The sequence below is a fragment of the Crocodylus siamensis genome, chromosome 2 (genome assembly GCF_052110815.1).
Source record: "Crocodylus siamensis isolate JL-2025a chromosome 2, ASM5211081v1, whole genome shotgun sequence".
Lineage (NCBI taxonomy): Eukaryota > Metazoa > Chordata > Crocodylia > Crocodylidae > Crocodylus > Crocodylus siamensis.
Window position 1 is genome coordinate 258,106,820 of NC_143396.1, and position 16,296 is coordinate 258,123,115.

General features: G+C 45.6%; 1 protein-coding gene across 5 annotated transcripts in view; it reads right to left on the minus strand.

Annotated features, from left to right (window-relative positions):
- STON2 (stonin 2) overlaps positions 1–16,296 on the minus strand; it is a 115,078-nt gene that overhangs the window by 42,106 nt on the left and 56,676 nt on the right. For all 5 annotated transcript variants that reach the window (XM_090033832.1, XM_090033830.1, XM_090033829.1 and 2 more), the window contains one exon: positions 6,282–6,314. In XM_090033832.1, the coding sequence (XP_089889958.1) occupies positions 6,282–6,314 (33 nt within the window). The remainder of the gene's footprint in view (positions 1–6,281; positions 6,315–16,296) is intronic.

The window sequence follows — 16,296 nt, forward strand, 5'->3', positions numbered from 1 at the left end:
GGAGGGGACTCTGAAGTGCTTTGGGGTAGAATACAAGGCAGTCGAGGGGAAAGAGACTACTACAGACCACCCAACCAAGGGGAAGAGCTAGGCCAGGAATTCTTAAGTCAGCTCTCGGAGGTAGTTAGGTCAAAGGACATTGTCATCATGGGGGACCTGAACTTTCCAGACATCTGCTGGGAAGAGCAGTCAGCCAGGTCTGACCGCTCACATAAGTTCCTAGCCAGAATGCAGGACCTCCATCTAACCCAGGAGGTGCACAGCCCCACCAGGGGAGACGCCTTGTTGGACCTGGTGCTGGCCGCGGGTGACAACCTGGTGAGGGGGCTGAAGGTGCTTGACCACCTGGGTGACAGTGATCATCGCCTGCTGGAATTCACCATCCAGCACAAGGTGGCAAAGGCCTACAGCAAGGCAGCAGCCCTAGATTTCAGGAAGGCGGACTTCAATGAGCTAAGGAAAATAGTCGGGAAAGCACTGGGGTCCTGGAGGGGAGGGGAACCTGGTGTCCATGAAGAGTGGTTGCTCCTTAAGGAGACGATCCTCCAAGCCCAAAGGGAGGTAATCCCAACACGGGAGCAGGAGGGCGCAAAAGCCCCCATAGCTCACCAAAAGCATCTGGGAATGTCTCCTGGCTAAAAGGGAGGCATACACTGATGGAAGGGAGGGGCCATCACCAGGAAGGATTATACTGCAATTGCTCCGGGATGCAGGGGGGCAGTCAGGAAGGCCAAGGCAGAGATGGAACTGGGGCTAGCTTCCTGGATCAAGGACAACAAGAAGTCCTTTTTTAAATACATAGGGGGCTAAAAGAAGGTTCCAGGTAACGTGGGGCCCCTGCAGGACACACTAGGAAATTTGGTCGTCACACCAGATGACAAAGCCAACATATTTAATGATTTTTTGCCTCCATTTTCCTGAGCAGGGACCAGAACAGTCACCCCCCTCTGGGCCCCCCTTAAACTCCAGGAGAGGTGCACTAACCTAGGGTTAGTGAGGAACTAGTTAGGGAATTTCTGGAAGGACTGGATGTATTCAAATCAGCTGGTCCGGACGATCTCCACCCCAGAGTGCTGAGGGAATTAGCGGAGGTCACTGCGGGACCCCTGGTACGGCTTTACGAGCGCTCGTGGTGCTCTGGTGTGGTGCCAGAGGATTGGAAGAGGGCCAGTGAGGTTCCCATCTTCAAAAAGGGGAGGAAGGAGGACCCGGGAAACTATAGGCCAGTTAGTTTTACCTCAATCCTGGGCAAGGTTTTTGAGAAAATGATTCTGGCGCATATCCACGAGGGGCCAGCAGGGGAGATTATGCTTAGGGGTGATCAACACAGGTTCATCAGCAGCAGATCCTGTCAGACCAACCTGGTGGCCTTCTATGACCAGATCACCAAATCCTTAGATGCAAGGGTAGCAGTAGACAGTCTTCCTGGACTTTAGGAAGGCCTTCAACACCGTCTCTCACCCCATTCTCATTAAGAAACTGGGGGACTGTGGTGTCGACACCTACACAGTCAAATGGGTCGCCAACTGGCTGGAGAGCCGCACCCAGAGAGCGGTGGTGGATGGGTCATTTTCGACTTGGAAGGACGTGGGCAGTGGGGTTCCGCAGGGCTCGGTCCTCGGGCCCGCACTGTTCAACATCTTCATCAGTGACTTGGACGAGGGGGTAAAAAGCACCCTGTTCAAATTCACTGATCACACTAAGATGTGGGGGGATGTGGGCACGCTAGAAGGAAGGAATAGGCTGCAATCAGATCTAGACAGGTTACAAGGGTGGGCGGATGAGAATAGGACGGGATTCAACACTGACAAGTGCAAAGTGATGCACCTGGGGAAGAACAACCGGCACCAGACCTACAGGCTGGGGATCTCCCTTCTCACCAGTGCAGAGGCAGAAAAGGATCTTGGAGTCATCATTGACGCCAATATGAACATGGGCCGGCAGTGTGGGGATGCAGTCAGGAAGGCCAACGGCACCTTGTCATGCATCCACAGATGCATCTCAAGCAGTTCCAAGGAGGTGATCCTCCCCCTCTAGGTGGCACTGGTCATGCCACAGCTGGAGTACTGCGTCCAGTTCTGGGCGTCGCACTTCAGGACGATGTGGACAACATGGAGAGGTCCAGAGGAGGGCCACTCGCATGATCGGGGGCAGCAGGGCAGACCCTACGAGGAAAGGCTATGGGACCTGAACCTGTTCAGCCTCCACAAGAGAAGGCTGAGGGGGGATCTAGTGGCCTGTTACCAACTAGTCAGAGGGGATCAGCAGGCATTGGGAGAGTCTGTGTTCCCCCGAGCACTACCAGGAGTGACTAGAAATAACGGTCACAAGCTGGCGGAGGGTAGATTTAGGATAAACATCAGGAGGCGCTACTTCACTGTCAGGGCGGCTAGGATCTGTAACCAACTTCCAAGGGAAGTGGTGCTGGCTCCTACCCTGGGGGTCTTTAAGAGGAGGCTAGACAATCACCTTGCTGGGGTCGTTTGACCTCAGCACTCTTTCCTGCCATGGCAGGGTGTCGGACTTGATGATCTGCTCAGGTCCCTTCCAACTCTAGAATCTATGAAACGTTTTGAAAATTTAGAAACATTTCAAGTTTTGAAGCTCAAGCTGGGTTTGCCTGAAGGGAAACAGAAACTAAAGTAAGGAGAGGGAAGGGGAAGGGGCGCTCTCATTATTGACTGTGAAGCTGGCCAGTGACTGTCACCCTTCCCTGAGGTCCCTTCCAATCCCAGCGCTCTGGGGGAGGGATGGAAAAACTGCAAAGAAGGCAGCACTGTTTGAACTGCCCTGCTTTCTGCCTTGGTGTCAGTTGAGTGAGGGTGCACCTTAATACGCACACAGTGTCACCCACCAATGTCATTAGTTTTGTCTGTCTGCAGCTAGAGATGCAGGGCCCCAGAACCCAGACTCCACCTGCACCTATCTCCTTGACAGCTGGCAGGCTTTGTGGCCACAACAGGGCCTAGCAGGCCTGCAGTTTTCACCCTCCTGTGCCCCAAGACAGACAGTCTCACAAGCACCCATGTCACGAGTTTTGCTTGAGGTGAAGTTTCCCTGAAACCCCTGCACCTATCTTCTTGAAAGCTGGCAGACTTTGTGGCCTCAGCAGGGGCTAGCAAGCCTGCAGCTTTCACCATTCTGTGCTTTAACACATACAGTGTCACCCACCCATGTCACGAGTTTTTCTTGTCCTCAACTTGAGGTGTAGTTTCCCCCAAACCCCTACACCTGTCTCCTTGAAACTTGGCAGGCTTACCATTCCTGTAAGTCTCATTCAAGTCAGGCCAGAAATGGCAAAGTTATAGGCTGTTTCAAGCTTCCGCATTATAGCCTATGGGCGAAATGTCAAAACAGTGAAACTGTTTTGACGAAACAAAACAAAACAGTGGTTTCAAATCGAAATGAAATTCGAAACAAAATGCTATTCCATCGAAATACAAGTTGAAATGGAACGGTGCCATTTTACACAGCCCTACTTATAACCACCTTAGCCAACAAGCTAACGCCTTAATAATCACCTTAACTAAAGAATAAGAACTAATGCCAGAAATTTGAACTAATTTGATTAAAACAAATAAATCAAACCATCCGAGTTAAGAACACAATAGGTTCAGAACTGCAATCATTTTGAGTTCATCTGAATTAATATGGGACAAATTCAGTGTAGTCTCAGAACTGCTAATTTTCCAAGGAACTCAGGTGGAACAATAATGACCAGTATTTCCTGTGCACTTTTAACAAAGTAACATATTCTCTCTCTCATCTCGCACAAGGTACTACAGTGCTAATGACAATGAGTCATTTAAATAAACTAGTAGATGTTTCCTGAAGACAAACAGCAACTGAGACACACAAGTGCTACCATCCCTACCAAACTGAAGCCGAATGTTAATGAGAGGCTATCCCCTGGAATTGCGAGCTTGTTCTAAGACTAAACCCAACCCTCGGCACAGCGTCTCAAGCAGTGCATGCAGATTCATGAATTTTAAAGGCCCAAAGGGGCTGTCTGGTCCAACTTCTTTCATAAACTCATCCCATACCATTTTATTAAGTAGCTCCAGCATCGAGTCAACAACTTTTGCTTGAGACAGAGCATAACCTTCTAAAAAGAGAAGCAGCCTCTATCTGGCCAGTTTTGGATGGGGAAAAAAACAGATTTTTTCTGTTTATTATAATGTCCATATGCTGTACACACATAGTTTCTTAGAAACTTAGGGAGCAGCTTCCAGTATAAGCAAATTTAGCTCCCTTCTTACCCAGAGGAAGACTTCCTTTCAGTTAAAATAGAAGAAAAGTAGGGTTTGACTGAGGCCTACCTACTCAAGAAATTTAAAAACCCAATTCAGATAAAGACATGAAGTCTGGATATTTCTCTGAGCCTTTCTAGCCTAGAAATCAGAGTAGAAAGTTCCTGAGAACTTGCTCTTGTGTGAAAATTTCAGGACTTCAGGTCAGAACAGAAATACCCCTGGATCAGCATTCCTGACAACATTTCAGTGCTCCTCTGTCTGGTCCCAGCTGCAACCTGGACATGCTGAGGCAGCTGTGAAACAGACGATAAAGAAATATAATTGAACAGTTTCCAGCTTCTAAAAATTCTGGGGTTCAGTTTAAATTTGGGAGGATGTAGCTCAGATCAATCCTCAAATCATTCACCCATTTTCTAGCAAAAGACCACCTAGCTGAAGGACTGCTGTATCTGCCAAGAAATGGTCAGGTGCCAAAGCAGACTTTATCACTTAGCTAAGATGCTTCTTAGGCAGTTGTACTCTATACAACCTGTATGTTGCTGCAGCTGAGACATAAACCAGGGCTGTTGCATTCTGCAGGCTTCAACTTCATGGGGCGAGACAAAAGGGAGCCTCCCTTTCTGCATTAAGCCAACAGACACTGAGCTCAGCAAAGAGTTATTTCACAGATCTTATGCTTATTGTGCTTTGTAAACATATTTTATCATGAACAATTAATTTAGTGCTATAAATAGAGTGTATGCATCTTCCAGTTCTAAAGAGAATCAGATTCATACACAGATTTAATCTGAATCCAAAAGGTTTCATTTTCCATCATCATATTTGTAGTCTACAGTATATTTATAAGATGGTTAGAATGTAAATAACCAGCAGTGACCATTAGGACAGAGGGCATCAGAATAGCTGAAGTCACTTACAATATGAATATGTGAACAATACACAAACTTGGCTCACTAAGCAAGGGTGGTTGGACCATACAGTCTTTGGGGTAAAGATAAGATATGTACCATCAAAAAAAAAAAAAAAAAATCGGGCCACCTAGAACCCAAGAATGTACAGAACTGCAATGTTGCCAGACAACACTGTTCACCTCTGTCCACACTTTCTGGGCAATGCATCTCAAGCTGCAAATACTCAAGGGGTTCAAATACATTCTCTGATGGCTTTTCATTTGTAGGAGCCACCTGCAATGAGGATGATAAAAATGGAGTGTGACAGTATTTGTCTAGGTTGGTACACCTGAGGGCTGGTCCAAATCCCTCCAGACACACAAGTCTCTACCGTTTAAGCTAGATGCACTCAGGCTCTGCACCCGTAATAGGCTCATATTTGTGTGGACAGGACACAGATGAGGTTGCATAACTCTTATTAATCTGTTGGTTCCAATAGCAACTAAGGAGACAGTGCTCCAGATGTCTGAACTCCATTTTTCATTTTGCTTAGTAGAAATGCATTCTTTGCCATGAAAAGTCAGTGTATAGAACTAAAGTAGGGTGTTTGGTTTTTTGCGTCATTGTGTGTACATATACATGTATATTGCACATACATAGCTTTAATCTATTTGAAGGCTTGATCCAAATTTTTCAAAAACAGACATTACATTTCCATACATATATTTGTATTCTCTTTAACTGTCTAGGCTTCACCACCAATATTTGAAAAGTATGGCCTTAACCTAAAAATTAGTCATCACTGAAGACCATGCTTACATGGTAGGTCTCAAAATATGATTGAAAATGTGGAATTATCAACAGAAGGGGTATTTCTAACGGGGTCCAACAGGGCTGATTCTGGGTCCTATGCTATTTAAATGTTACTTTATCAGTGGACTTGGAAGAAAGCAAAATTATTAAGGTTAAAAGGTTTAGAGATGGCACAAAGATTAGTAGAATGTTAATAGCTTTATATCAGTAATAATATTCATTATGTGAACTGCTTGGTTTTGTGGTACAAGCAAGCACAATTTGTGCTTTAACATAGCCAAATGTAAAATCATACATCAACACATACACTGCAAGTTATACTTACAAGAGAGGGGACTTAACCTGGGAAGCGGTGACTCTGAAAAAGAAGTAGAAGAGAATGAGTTGAAACATTGTAGCCAAAATGGCTAATGAAATCCTTGGAGTTATGAAGAGGGGGATACTGAATATAACTAGAGAGGTTATAATTCCTATTGGGGTAGCAACTACAGGAATATAGTTTCCACTAGAGGTTTCAGAAAAGAGCTGTAAGAAAGATTAGGTTCATAAGAAAGCAGAACTTGAAGGGACCTCACAAGGTCGTATGGTCTCACCCTCTAATCAAGGCAAAATTGTCCTTGAATAAACTATCTATTCAACCTGGTTTTGAAAATTTCCGAGGATGCTGATTCCACAACTTCTCTAGGAAGCTTGTTCAAATGTCTGACCATCCTCAGCTAGAAAGTTCCACCTAATCCCCAACTAAAATTTCCCCTACTGAAGCTTTAGCAAATTGTTCTTAGTCTCGTCCCCCATGGCTACAGAGAAAAAACCCCATCTCAGTCCTCTCTGTAACTGCCCTTCACATATTGGAAGACTATTATCCAACCCCTCCCCTGCCCCCTAGTCTTTTCTTCTCCAAACTAAATAACCCTAGGTCTTTCAGCCTTTTTTCATAAATCTTCATTTTCAGGTCCCAAATAATTTTTCCTGCTCTACGTTGGGCTCTTTCCAAACTGTCCACATTTTTCTTGAAGGCGGGCAGGGGACGGAGGGGAATGACAAGGGGGACAGAAGTGCATGCTATATTCTAGGTTAGACCTTGCAAATACTGAACAGAAATTTATTCTCTTGATTTGCAAGTGGCATTGCTGTTAATACAATCCAGTATGCTGTTGGCCTTTTTTTTTTTTTTTTTTTTTTTAAATAACAGGAGCACATTGTTGACTCATATTCAGTTTATAGTAGACTGTAACCACCCCCCATGACCTTCTCTGCAATACTACAGTCTAGCCAGTCATTCCTCAGTCTGTATTTGTGCATGCAATTATTCCGTCCAAAGTGCAGGACTTTGTACTTGTTCTTGTTGAATCTCATCTGATTGACTGCAGACCATTTCTCCGATCTATCCAGGTCATTCTGGATCCTGGCCTTACCCTCCAGACTGTCTGCAGTTCCACCTAGCCCGGTGGAAATCTGCAAATCTGCTCAACATGTAATCAATCCTATCATCCAAGTCATTAATAAAATTATTAAACAATACCAGATCCAGGACAGACCCCAGCAAACCTCCTCCCAAATAGACACAGAGCCAGGATGACTCTTGAATGCAATGATTCAAATAGTTATTATCCACATTACAGTAATTTTGTCTATCTTGTTAATGAGAATATGGTGGGAGACAGTGTCAAAAATTCTTGAGAAACTGAATTATTGAGAAAACATACTTTACAGTAAAAACCAAAAAATCCTCAAGGGGTTTAATTCTATTTAAAATATCAGACAGAAGACTGAGGAGCAGCTTGGGGACCAATAATAGAAGCTCTTCAGTATAGCAAACAAAGATAGGGCAAACTCCAAAGGTTGGAAGGTGTATTACTTAGATGTTAACTATAAATGCTCAAAAAACTCTAGGCAGATTCACACCAACTTTTGCAGCTTTTTCTAAGTGCCCTAGATTAGTTTGGGAGTGAACAGAACTTGCATTGGCCCTTTGTGGAGAGGGCATGGAGGTGGCCTGCACTAGGGAGGCTGGGAGCACTCGAGCGCATTTCCTAGCAAGCCAGGGGAAAATGATGAGCCCAGCCAAGGAACTGGTCAGCCCTGATTGGCCAGCACAACCCCAGCCCTGTCCCCTTCCAGTTGTTGGCTGTCAGCAGTGACTGGGGGAACAGGGTGGAAAATGGAGCCCCTTGCTGTACAGGTCACCCCAGCTATGCTGGCACAGGTCTGGGTGGGTGGGGGCCAGGGCCAGGTGGCTGTCTGCTAGGCCAGAAACTGGGGGGAGGTCGGGGAAGGTCCATGAAGCAGGGGGCCTCTGCTTCTCCATCCCTGCACTCCCAGTTCCCAGCCCAACGTACAGCTACATGGGTCTGAGCCCTGGCTTTGGTCTCCAGTTGTCAGTAGTGGCTAGGTGGGATGGGGGTGAAGCCCCCTGTCACACAGGGAGTGGGGGGGGGGGGGGCGTGTCTTCATCTGCAGCCCTGAGCCAGTACAGCAAAGAGGGCCCGCATGGTGCGGGGCTCCCTACCCGCACCCTTCTGACTGCCCGACAGCTGCAGACGGGAACTGTGGCTTGAACCCATGTAGCTGGCTGCCGGGGTAGAAACTGGGGACAGAAGGTGGGGACACTGGCGAGCAAAGGCCCCCCCACCAGGTGAACCTGGACTGGCCCTTCTCTGCTTCCCCCATAACCTGCCCGCAGTTTCTGGCCCAGACCCATTCCTGGCCCACCCGAACCAGCAGAGCTGCAGGGCCTGCGTAGGAGGGTGCTCCGTTCTCTCCCTGTCCCCTGGTTCCCGGGTCAGCCACACAGGTCCGAGCAGCCAGGCAGGAGAGGGGTGGGGGAACAGAGCCCCCGCACTGCACAGGCCCCTCCTTACTGTGCTGGCTTGGGGCTGGGTCCACACAATAGTGGGCTCCATTCTCTCTCTCCCCATCGCCTGACAGCTGGCAAGGGAAAGGGCTGGGGAGAAAAACCATTCTGGGCCAGGCAGTGAGGAAGAAGGGAAGCCCGCGCCATGCAGCAGCCTCCCAACTTTGATGGAGGGGAGGGGTGCAGGATGGAGTAATGGATCTCTTCCTCCCTGCCCAACCCAGCTGGCAGGCACAGGCAGGAAGCAGCACTGGGGAGCAAAGTTTTGCTGTCTCAGCTGTGCAACAGCTTGGGGGCAGGACCAGCCCAGCGCTAGGGCCAGAGCAGGTGACTGTGGTCTGAAGCTGGCCCACCTACTGTGCAAGAGTGGGGATCAGGTGCAGCTGGTGAACTCAGATTGGTGGGGTAGTGGAGTGTCCCACAGGAGCGGCAGGGGGGATAGGGGGTTTGCAGCCAGCGGGGAGCGGGGGAGTGTGTCTTCATCTGCAGCCTCCCTGCTACCAGTCAGAGTGCCCAGCTGGCTGCAACCCTCCCCACACTCCCTGCTCCTGGCCAGCTGCAACCCCCCCACAATGGGACACTCCACAGCCCCACCAATCTGAGTTCACCAGCTGTGTCTGAAGGGGATAGCAGGGGAGCAGCAAAGGCACCTGGGATGCCAGGGGACTGCAACCTAACTTGGGTCAGGAAAGCATCTGAGACAGACATTCAATAAACCGGTCTAATCTAAACAGATTAAATCAGATACTACATCCATCCAGGTCTATCTTAGATTGGGTTCCACCATTCTTAAACTGGTCTAAGTGTACTACTTTTCTGTTCTATTACAGGTTTACACTGGTTTCCAATAATTTATACTGGTTTATGTATAAAGTCTGTACCTATGCAGTTTTTAAACAGCAGGGGTAATCAGACATTAGAGCCGTTTACAAAAGCCTGTCAGTGGTGGATTCTCTGTCACTAGAAATTTGCAAATCAAAATTAGGTTCCCCCCCCCACCAAGAGGAATACTTCTAGTTCAAACAAGAATTAATTCAAAGCAGTCCCACGGTCTGTATTGTGTAGGAGGTCAAACGAGATGACCACAATAAGCCTTTATGGATTTTGAATCTATGAACCTATAGTAAATTTTAACATCCAGCCATTTTGATAACTGAGAACAAAAGTTATTATTGTTAAAACATAAACAAGATTCAGCCCCTTTCCTTATCCTTTGGAAAATCAAAAACTGCTGGGTAGATTCTGCTACAGCCTCCTTGAAAAAATCATTATTGTGCCAAGCCTAGGGCATGGAAAGCTGATGCTGAATTGAGAACTTTTGAGAAATTAGGTGTTCATAATGAAGACTGGGCAGCATTCATTAGGCTCGGTATTGGCATTTGGGCTAATATGAGACATCAGGATCAGTGAAGAAAGTGCTTTGCGCTGACATTTGATGCTCTTTAATGTAATCATCAGGTTGCATTTCAAACTGCTGTTTAAAAATAACAGGGGTATTAAAAAAACAGCCAGTGTATCAAATTAACTTCTGTAGATCACTGTAAGATTTGCCTTTAACTGACCTTTACCTTCCACATTTCAGGACTCAGGTCTCAAAAGTTGTGACTATCTGTAAACCCAGCTATTTATTCCTGCATATGCAAATACAATGAATTTCTTCTATTTTCATCAAGTGGCAAACAACCCTGAAATCCCCTAACAACAATACAGCACTTGAATAATCTGAATTGGTCGCTCACCCACTGAATTTCTACACATAACTTTGAGCTGCTAATCTCAGCAAAGCCTGCTTCAAAACCTCCACTCCTTTTCTGGAGACCCCTTTGTGCTGTGTTCATTGGACACATATGCCCATCCTCCCTTCAACAATACTTGAAGCAAATTCATAGAGATCTGTTTTGCTTGGTTCGGTTTCTCTTCTCTCACTGAAGAGAAGCAGCTATTACTTTTATTAGCCAGGAAGCAATCTACTTTTACTCTCCTGATCAGAGGAGAAGCTACCTCCCATAAAAGTTAACGAACCAACTTGAAATCCATCCTTCTTGAAATGTTCAAACTCAGATACTTGCCACAGTGCCAAAGCATTATAAAAACTGCATTTCATCCTGGGAAAACACGGCATATTGATTCCACTACATTTTCTAGCCCCTTCAGCAACCATTGTAACCAAACCTTTCTAACTAGCTTCTAGAGGACCAAAGCGCAAGCATGTCTCATTGTACCAATTCATGCTTTCAAAAAACCCTGTTTAAATAAAACCCCCCACCTTTTCCAACTCATTGCTATTACATTACAAGTTCTCACACACTTCACAGCTAAAACATTTCTTCAAACCTTTCTGTAACACAGCTAGCTTTTTCTATCTATTCATCCATTCACTTACATGATTCTCTCTCACTGTAGCATCTCTCAAATCATTTTTCATATTCTTCTTCCTCACCCATGACTTAAAAAAAAAAAAAAAAAATCAAACTAACAAGTCTGTCAGATGAACAGATTCCCTCCACTTGTTGCACTTACCAGGGGATCAGATAACACTTTAGTAAGTTCCCTTATGCCAGCCCATGGCTCTTCAGCCTCTGTGCATGTGTATGACTGCGTCCTTGTAGGAGTTGTGTGGGGAGGTATGCATTTTGCATGCTTGAGCAGGACCCGTGGTTGTCTGCCTGCCAATCAGCCCTTGTTGTTTGTGTGGGAAGGGCAGATATGAAAAAATGTGCAGGTTACTCTCAGATCAGGCACACCCAGAAAGAGAGGGGATGGGAGAATAGGCAGAGAGTTTGCAGGAATAGGCAGGGAGCCCAGGAGCTAGGGGAAGGATGGGTAGGAAGGCTTCGGGTTAGTTACATTTCTGTGTAGTTATAATTTAAATTAATTTGTATTTCATGGAAATGATACTTTGTTCTGGCAAGAAGCACTTCTACTGATCACCTTGCAAGATCCCAGCAGCCTCCACCCTATGCCAGCCGCTGAATCACTTCCTAAAGTTAACTCTTCACATACTGACCATTATTATGCCTGAAATATTCTTTTCTCTCTTTTGCTCCCAGGTGAACTGTTTCAGATTTAATCCCTACCAGGAAAACCTAGAGCCCACTCTAACTCCATAGCATTCAGCACATTTTAAACATTTAATTTTTTAAATGGAAAAAGGGGTTTTGCTTCCCTCTTGCAAACACCTTTCCTTGCCCCTTTTCAAGTAAAGGCTAGGAATTAGAATTAGATCCTCAGGAGGAGTGAAGCATGGGAACAAGCCTTTTAGTGGTATTAATGGGGGCAAAATCCTAACTGGTTTTAAGAGTGAGCATGATACATTTATGACAGGGATTATATGACTGATTACTCCTGACGGCCAAGGACTAGACAACGACCCAGGAAATTTCTTCCTGTTGTACATCCCTACTGGAATTGGGAAAATACAGCTTGATCCCAATGTAAACCAGTTCTCCAAAACATTTCTTGGATGCAAAACACACCCCTGAATTCTTCCAACTGTCCCTTCTCATCCTGTTACCTGATGTCCCCCTGAAATGGTCTTGATAGAAAATCCTATCACATATCAAATCTCGAGGCCACAGGCACAATCCTGTCAGTGTGCCTAAACAGCAGGTAGTGTCATTCCACTCAGATGCTGCATTTTAAAGGTCACTCAGGGCTTTCTCATTTCCCTTAATGGTTACTATGGAGAAACAGTGTACCGGGGAGTTTAATGCAACACGAAGACAAACAGATCTGAGAATGCAGTTATCTGGATGATTTTGAAAATGTGCTGGGAAGTACCTGGAAAGTGTACATGTTGCTCTGATTTGCTAGTCTCCTCTGCCACAATTTGATTAAAAAAATAAAGAGGGAGAAATGTTAATAAATTTATAGATGGTCTAAGTAGAAAGGTGAAAAGAGGCGAAATGTTGAATCCACAAAAGAAGACCAAGCTGGGATCCCTGAAGAGAGTTCAGAGAAAGTCCAACAGTGAGAGACTAGACACAGCAGTAAGCTAGTGATACACGTACCATGGTGATGAGCAAGGTATAAACACTAAGGGTGGGAGAGATGCAAAACAGCAAGCAACAGACAGAGGCTGCAGACTTGAGAGAAGCAGGCTGCCCATTGCAAGAGGCAGATGAAAGACTCCTAAGTGGACAAGAGTACTAAATGGGGACTGGGCAAGTTGACACAGACCAGTTAATAACCACCACCCTGCCAGAGCCACTTAATCCTCCTATATTAAAGCAGCTGTTATTCACACTGAGCAGAGATTGGTTGCAACCCCTGGAAAAGAAAAACAAAACAAAACCTCCCAAAACAAAAATAAACTAGGCAGGAGTTAATAAAAGGCATGACTGAAGAGCAAAAAATGGTCATTATCATAAAAAAATTATGATATGCTAGGAAGATGAAAATTGCACTGTGGGATATTCTGTAGCAAATCCTGCTCCTTCCTAGAAGGAGAGAGCCAGCCAGCCTGCAATTTCCTGCCACCATGAGATAGAACTTGCAGCAGTTTCCAAATTTCAGAGAGCATCCAATTTTCAGAAAGCAAAATCTGAGGCACACTTCTGGATATTCCTCATCTGGAAGAAGTATACAGCACTTCCACCTTAGTCTGCCACCTCTGTGCACTGTTGCAGGTGGCCTAATTTGCTGAGAGCAAATGTGATGTGACTGCTTATACTTGGAAAGTGGCTACTGCCTCCTGAATGAGAAGCAGTGGAGGTGTGTTCACACAGCAAAAGGCAATGTTTTTCTGCATCCTCTCAGCCAACATAGCAAGATACTGTTAGAAACCATGGGGATGTTTGAAGAAGCGGACAAGAGCACGGCCATTAAGGATCAAGTTTTCAAATTTAGGACTGAAGTCCCATTTCAGAAACACTTTGGGGATGTTGTGACACCCCCAGAATCCAGGATTGTCCAGAAAACTCTCGGATGGCCAGTTGCTGTAGAGAGGGATCTCATCAGAGAAACAGCATTCTGAAGGAAGCAAACTCTTGCGCTTGGGAGTGCATTAAAGAAAAAACATGAAAACTTTGTGAAGAAGTTCAGTTTGAACTGAACAACTCTGGTCCACATTCTGACCAATTCTAGGAAAATCCTCTGTCTCCTGGTAAGTTGCCTTGGAGCACCGTGCTGCTGCAGATCTGGGGCCACTTATATCAGAAGCTCAAAAGTCAAAGATCTGTCCGAGCCCAGCAAATTAGCATGCCTAAAAGCACACCAGTTTGTAGAAGCATAACTGGCCAACCCTGTGTAGTGGTGCATGATGCAGAGGCAGTGGTTAGGAGGGTCACTGCTGCTGCAGAGGGATGTCATCTGTTTTTGCCACTGACTTTGTTTCATGAAGCCAAAAAACCCACCAATTTTTAGTGGCAAAAAAGGGACATCTCTTCCCCCATCGCAACGTACCACCAGCTGCTGCTCTGACATTGTGTTCCCACTGCTGCTCTGTCCTCCCTGCTACTGGGGGATGGGAGGGTGATGTGCCCCTCAGCTCCTTCCCCTTAGGCAGCACCCAGGGCTTTTGCCCAGCTCACCCACCTATCATTACACTGCTGCCAATTTCTCTGGCCAACACATACAAGGGACATGGTCAGCATCAGCATCAATGCCCAGCTGCCTTTGAATCCCCAGCCTTAGTGACTTGATACACATTTACAGCTGGATCACCACAAGTCCAGAGGGGTGTGAACCCGCACCTTTAGCATCAGAGCAAGAAACCCGCATCTGATCTGTCACTAGGGCCCCTTTTGGGAGATGAGATTGGAAAATCATGGCACATCTGTTACAGTGCTATTTCTTTGGGACAGGCACTATAAATTTTCTCTCTCTTTGTACACAGCATACCATAGCAAAGCCCTGACCTGATCAGCTTGATGCTTATGATAATTGGTGATTTCCCCACAGATTTTGCAGTTTTCCTTACTTTTTGCCCACTCAGAGCCTACACTCCTCTCAGCTAGGACAGCTCATGCCTTCTTCACCCTTTCTAGAAATAACCAGTGTTATTGACAGCTGGAGGGCTGGAGAGTGTATGGTATACTCTTAGGAATCAAGAACATGGTTTCCATGGCACTCTCAGCCCTAGCAAGGGAGATAGGAATGAAACTCCAAACCCACTTTCTCCATGGCAGCATGCAATATAAATCTCTGGGTCCTTGTGGAAGAAAAGGGTATAAATAAAAAAAAATTAGCCTTACAACCTAAATTCAAACTAAACTTAGTTTGCTTTCCTCAATTCAGTCTTGTGAATGTTTCCATTAAAACAGGACATGTGAATCACATTTCTAGACAGCATTCCTAATAACAGCACGAATGTGCTCTTGTTCAGCATCTTCTACCCAGGGATCTCAATGGGCCTTGGAGATATTACTGAAGTCCACAAACTAGAAAAGCTTATCACACTTTACAGATAGGAAAATTAAGACAGGGGGAAGATAAGTTCAGTGTTTTCAAAAGCATTCACACATTTTGGGTGTTTGATTTGAGGCACCTGAAAGCACCGTATGAAGTGATGCAGAGCTCCTACCATTCTCACAAGCTTTGCTAATACTCAACACCTCTGAAAAATCAGACAATTGGTCTCTCAATCAAATGAAGGCACCTAAGATGCAGTCTTTTGAAAATCTGAGCCTAAGTGACTCACCCTACCTAAACCATCTAGCAAATCGGTAACAGAACTGGAACTTGCATCTCCCAGGTCTGCCTGTTAACTCCAGACCATCTCTGATACACACACCTCTTTGGTGTTCACTTCCCTCTTTGTTTCCTAAAGCGAGAACTTTTCTACAGAAGACTGGGTTTTGTCTAGCCAGTGGCACAACAAGAAACACAGCCTTCAACATAACTGAGACTCTAACAACTTCATTGCTTGTGACAGGTTGAGGCCGAGACAGAAACGAGATGGAGAATCAGTAAAAATGCAACATTAAGTGGGGTGATGGCTTAAAACAGCTTCTTCACAGTAAAGGAGGAAAATTCCAGCCTGAGACCATGACTTCTTTAACAAACGTGACTGATACTTTTCTCTCTACCCTTCTGCTCTACACCCCTTTACCCTCCAACCACCCAGAGTGTTGCTGATGGACAGTTTTCTGCCTGTTGTTTCTGGTTCCCATCTTTCTGGCTGAAATGGCAAATTAAGCGGACCAGCATGTTCCATGTTTCCAACCAGAGACCATGATTAATTTGACCACCAAAACTACGCCCCACACGAGGAGGAGGAATGTCAGACAGGCTGAGGCAAACTCATTTAATCAAGTTTGTTATAAATTGTAGAAGTACCGAAGAATTCACATTAATTAGAAAAGGGGAGTAGGGGTGGCTGGAAACCCCACTCTGTATCCCTATTCTTGAAAAATTTCACGGTGCGTTTTTGTTCCTCATCAAAGCAAAAGTGAGAATCTTTAAAATATTTTGTGAAAATAAAGTGATACACACAGAGACCTGTCACTAGACTAGAGTGACTAATAGTCTGGTGGTTAGGGCAGTT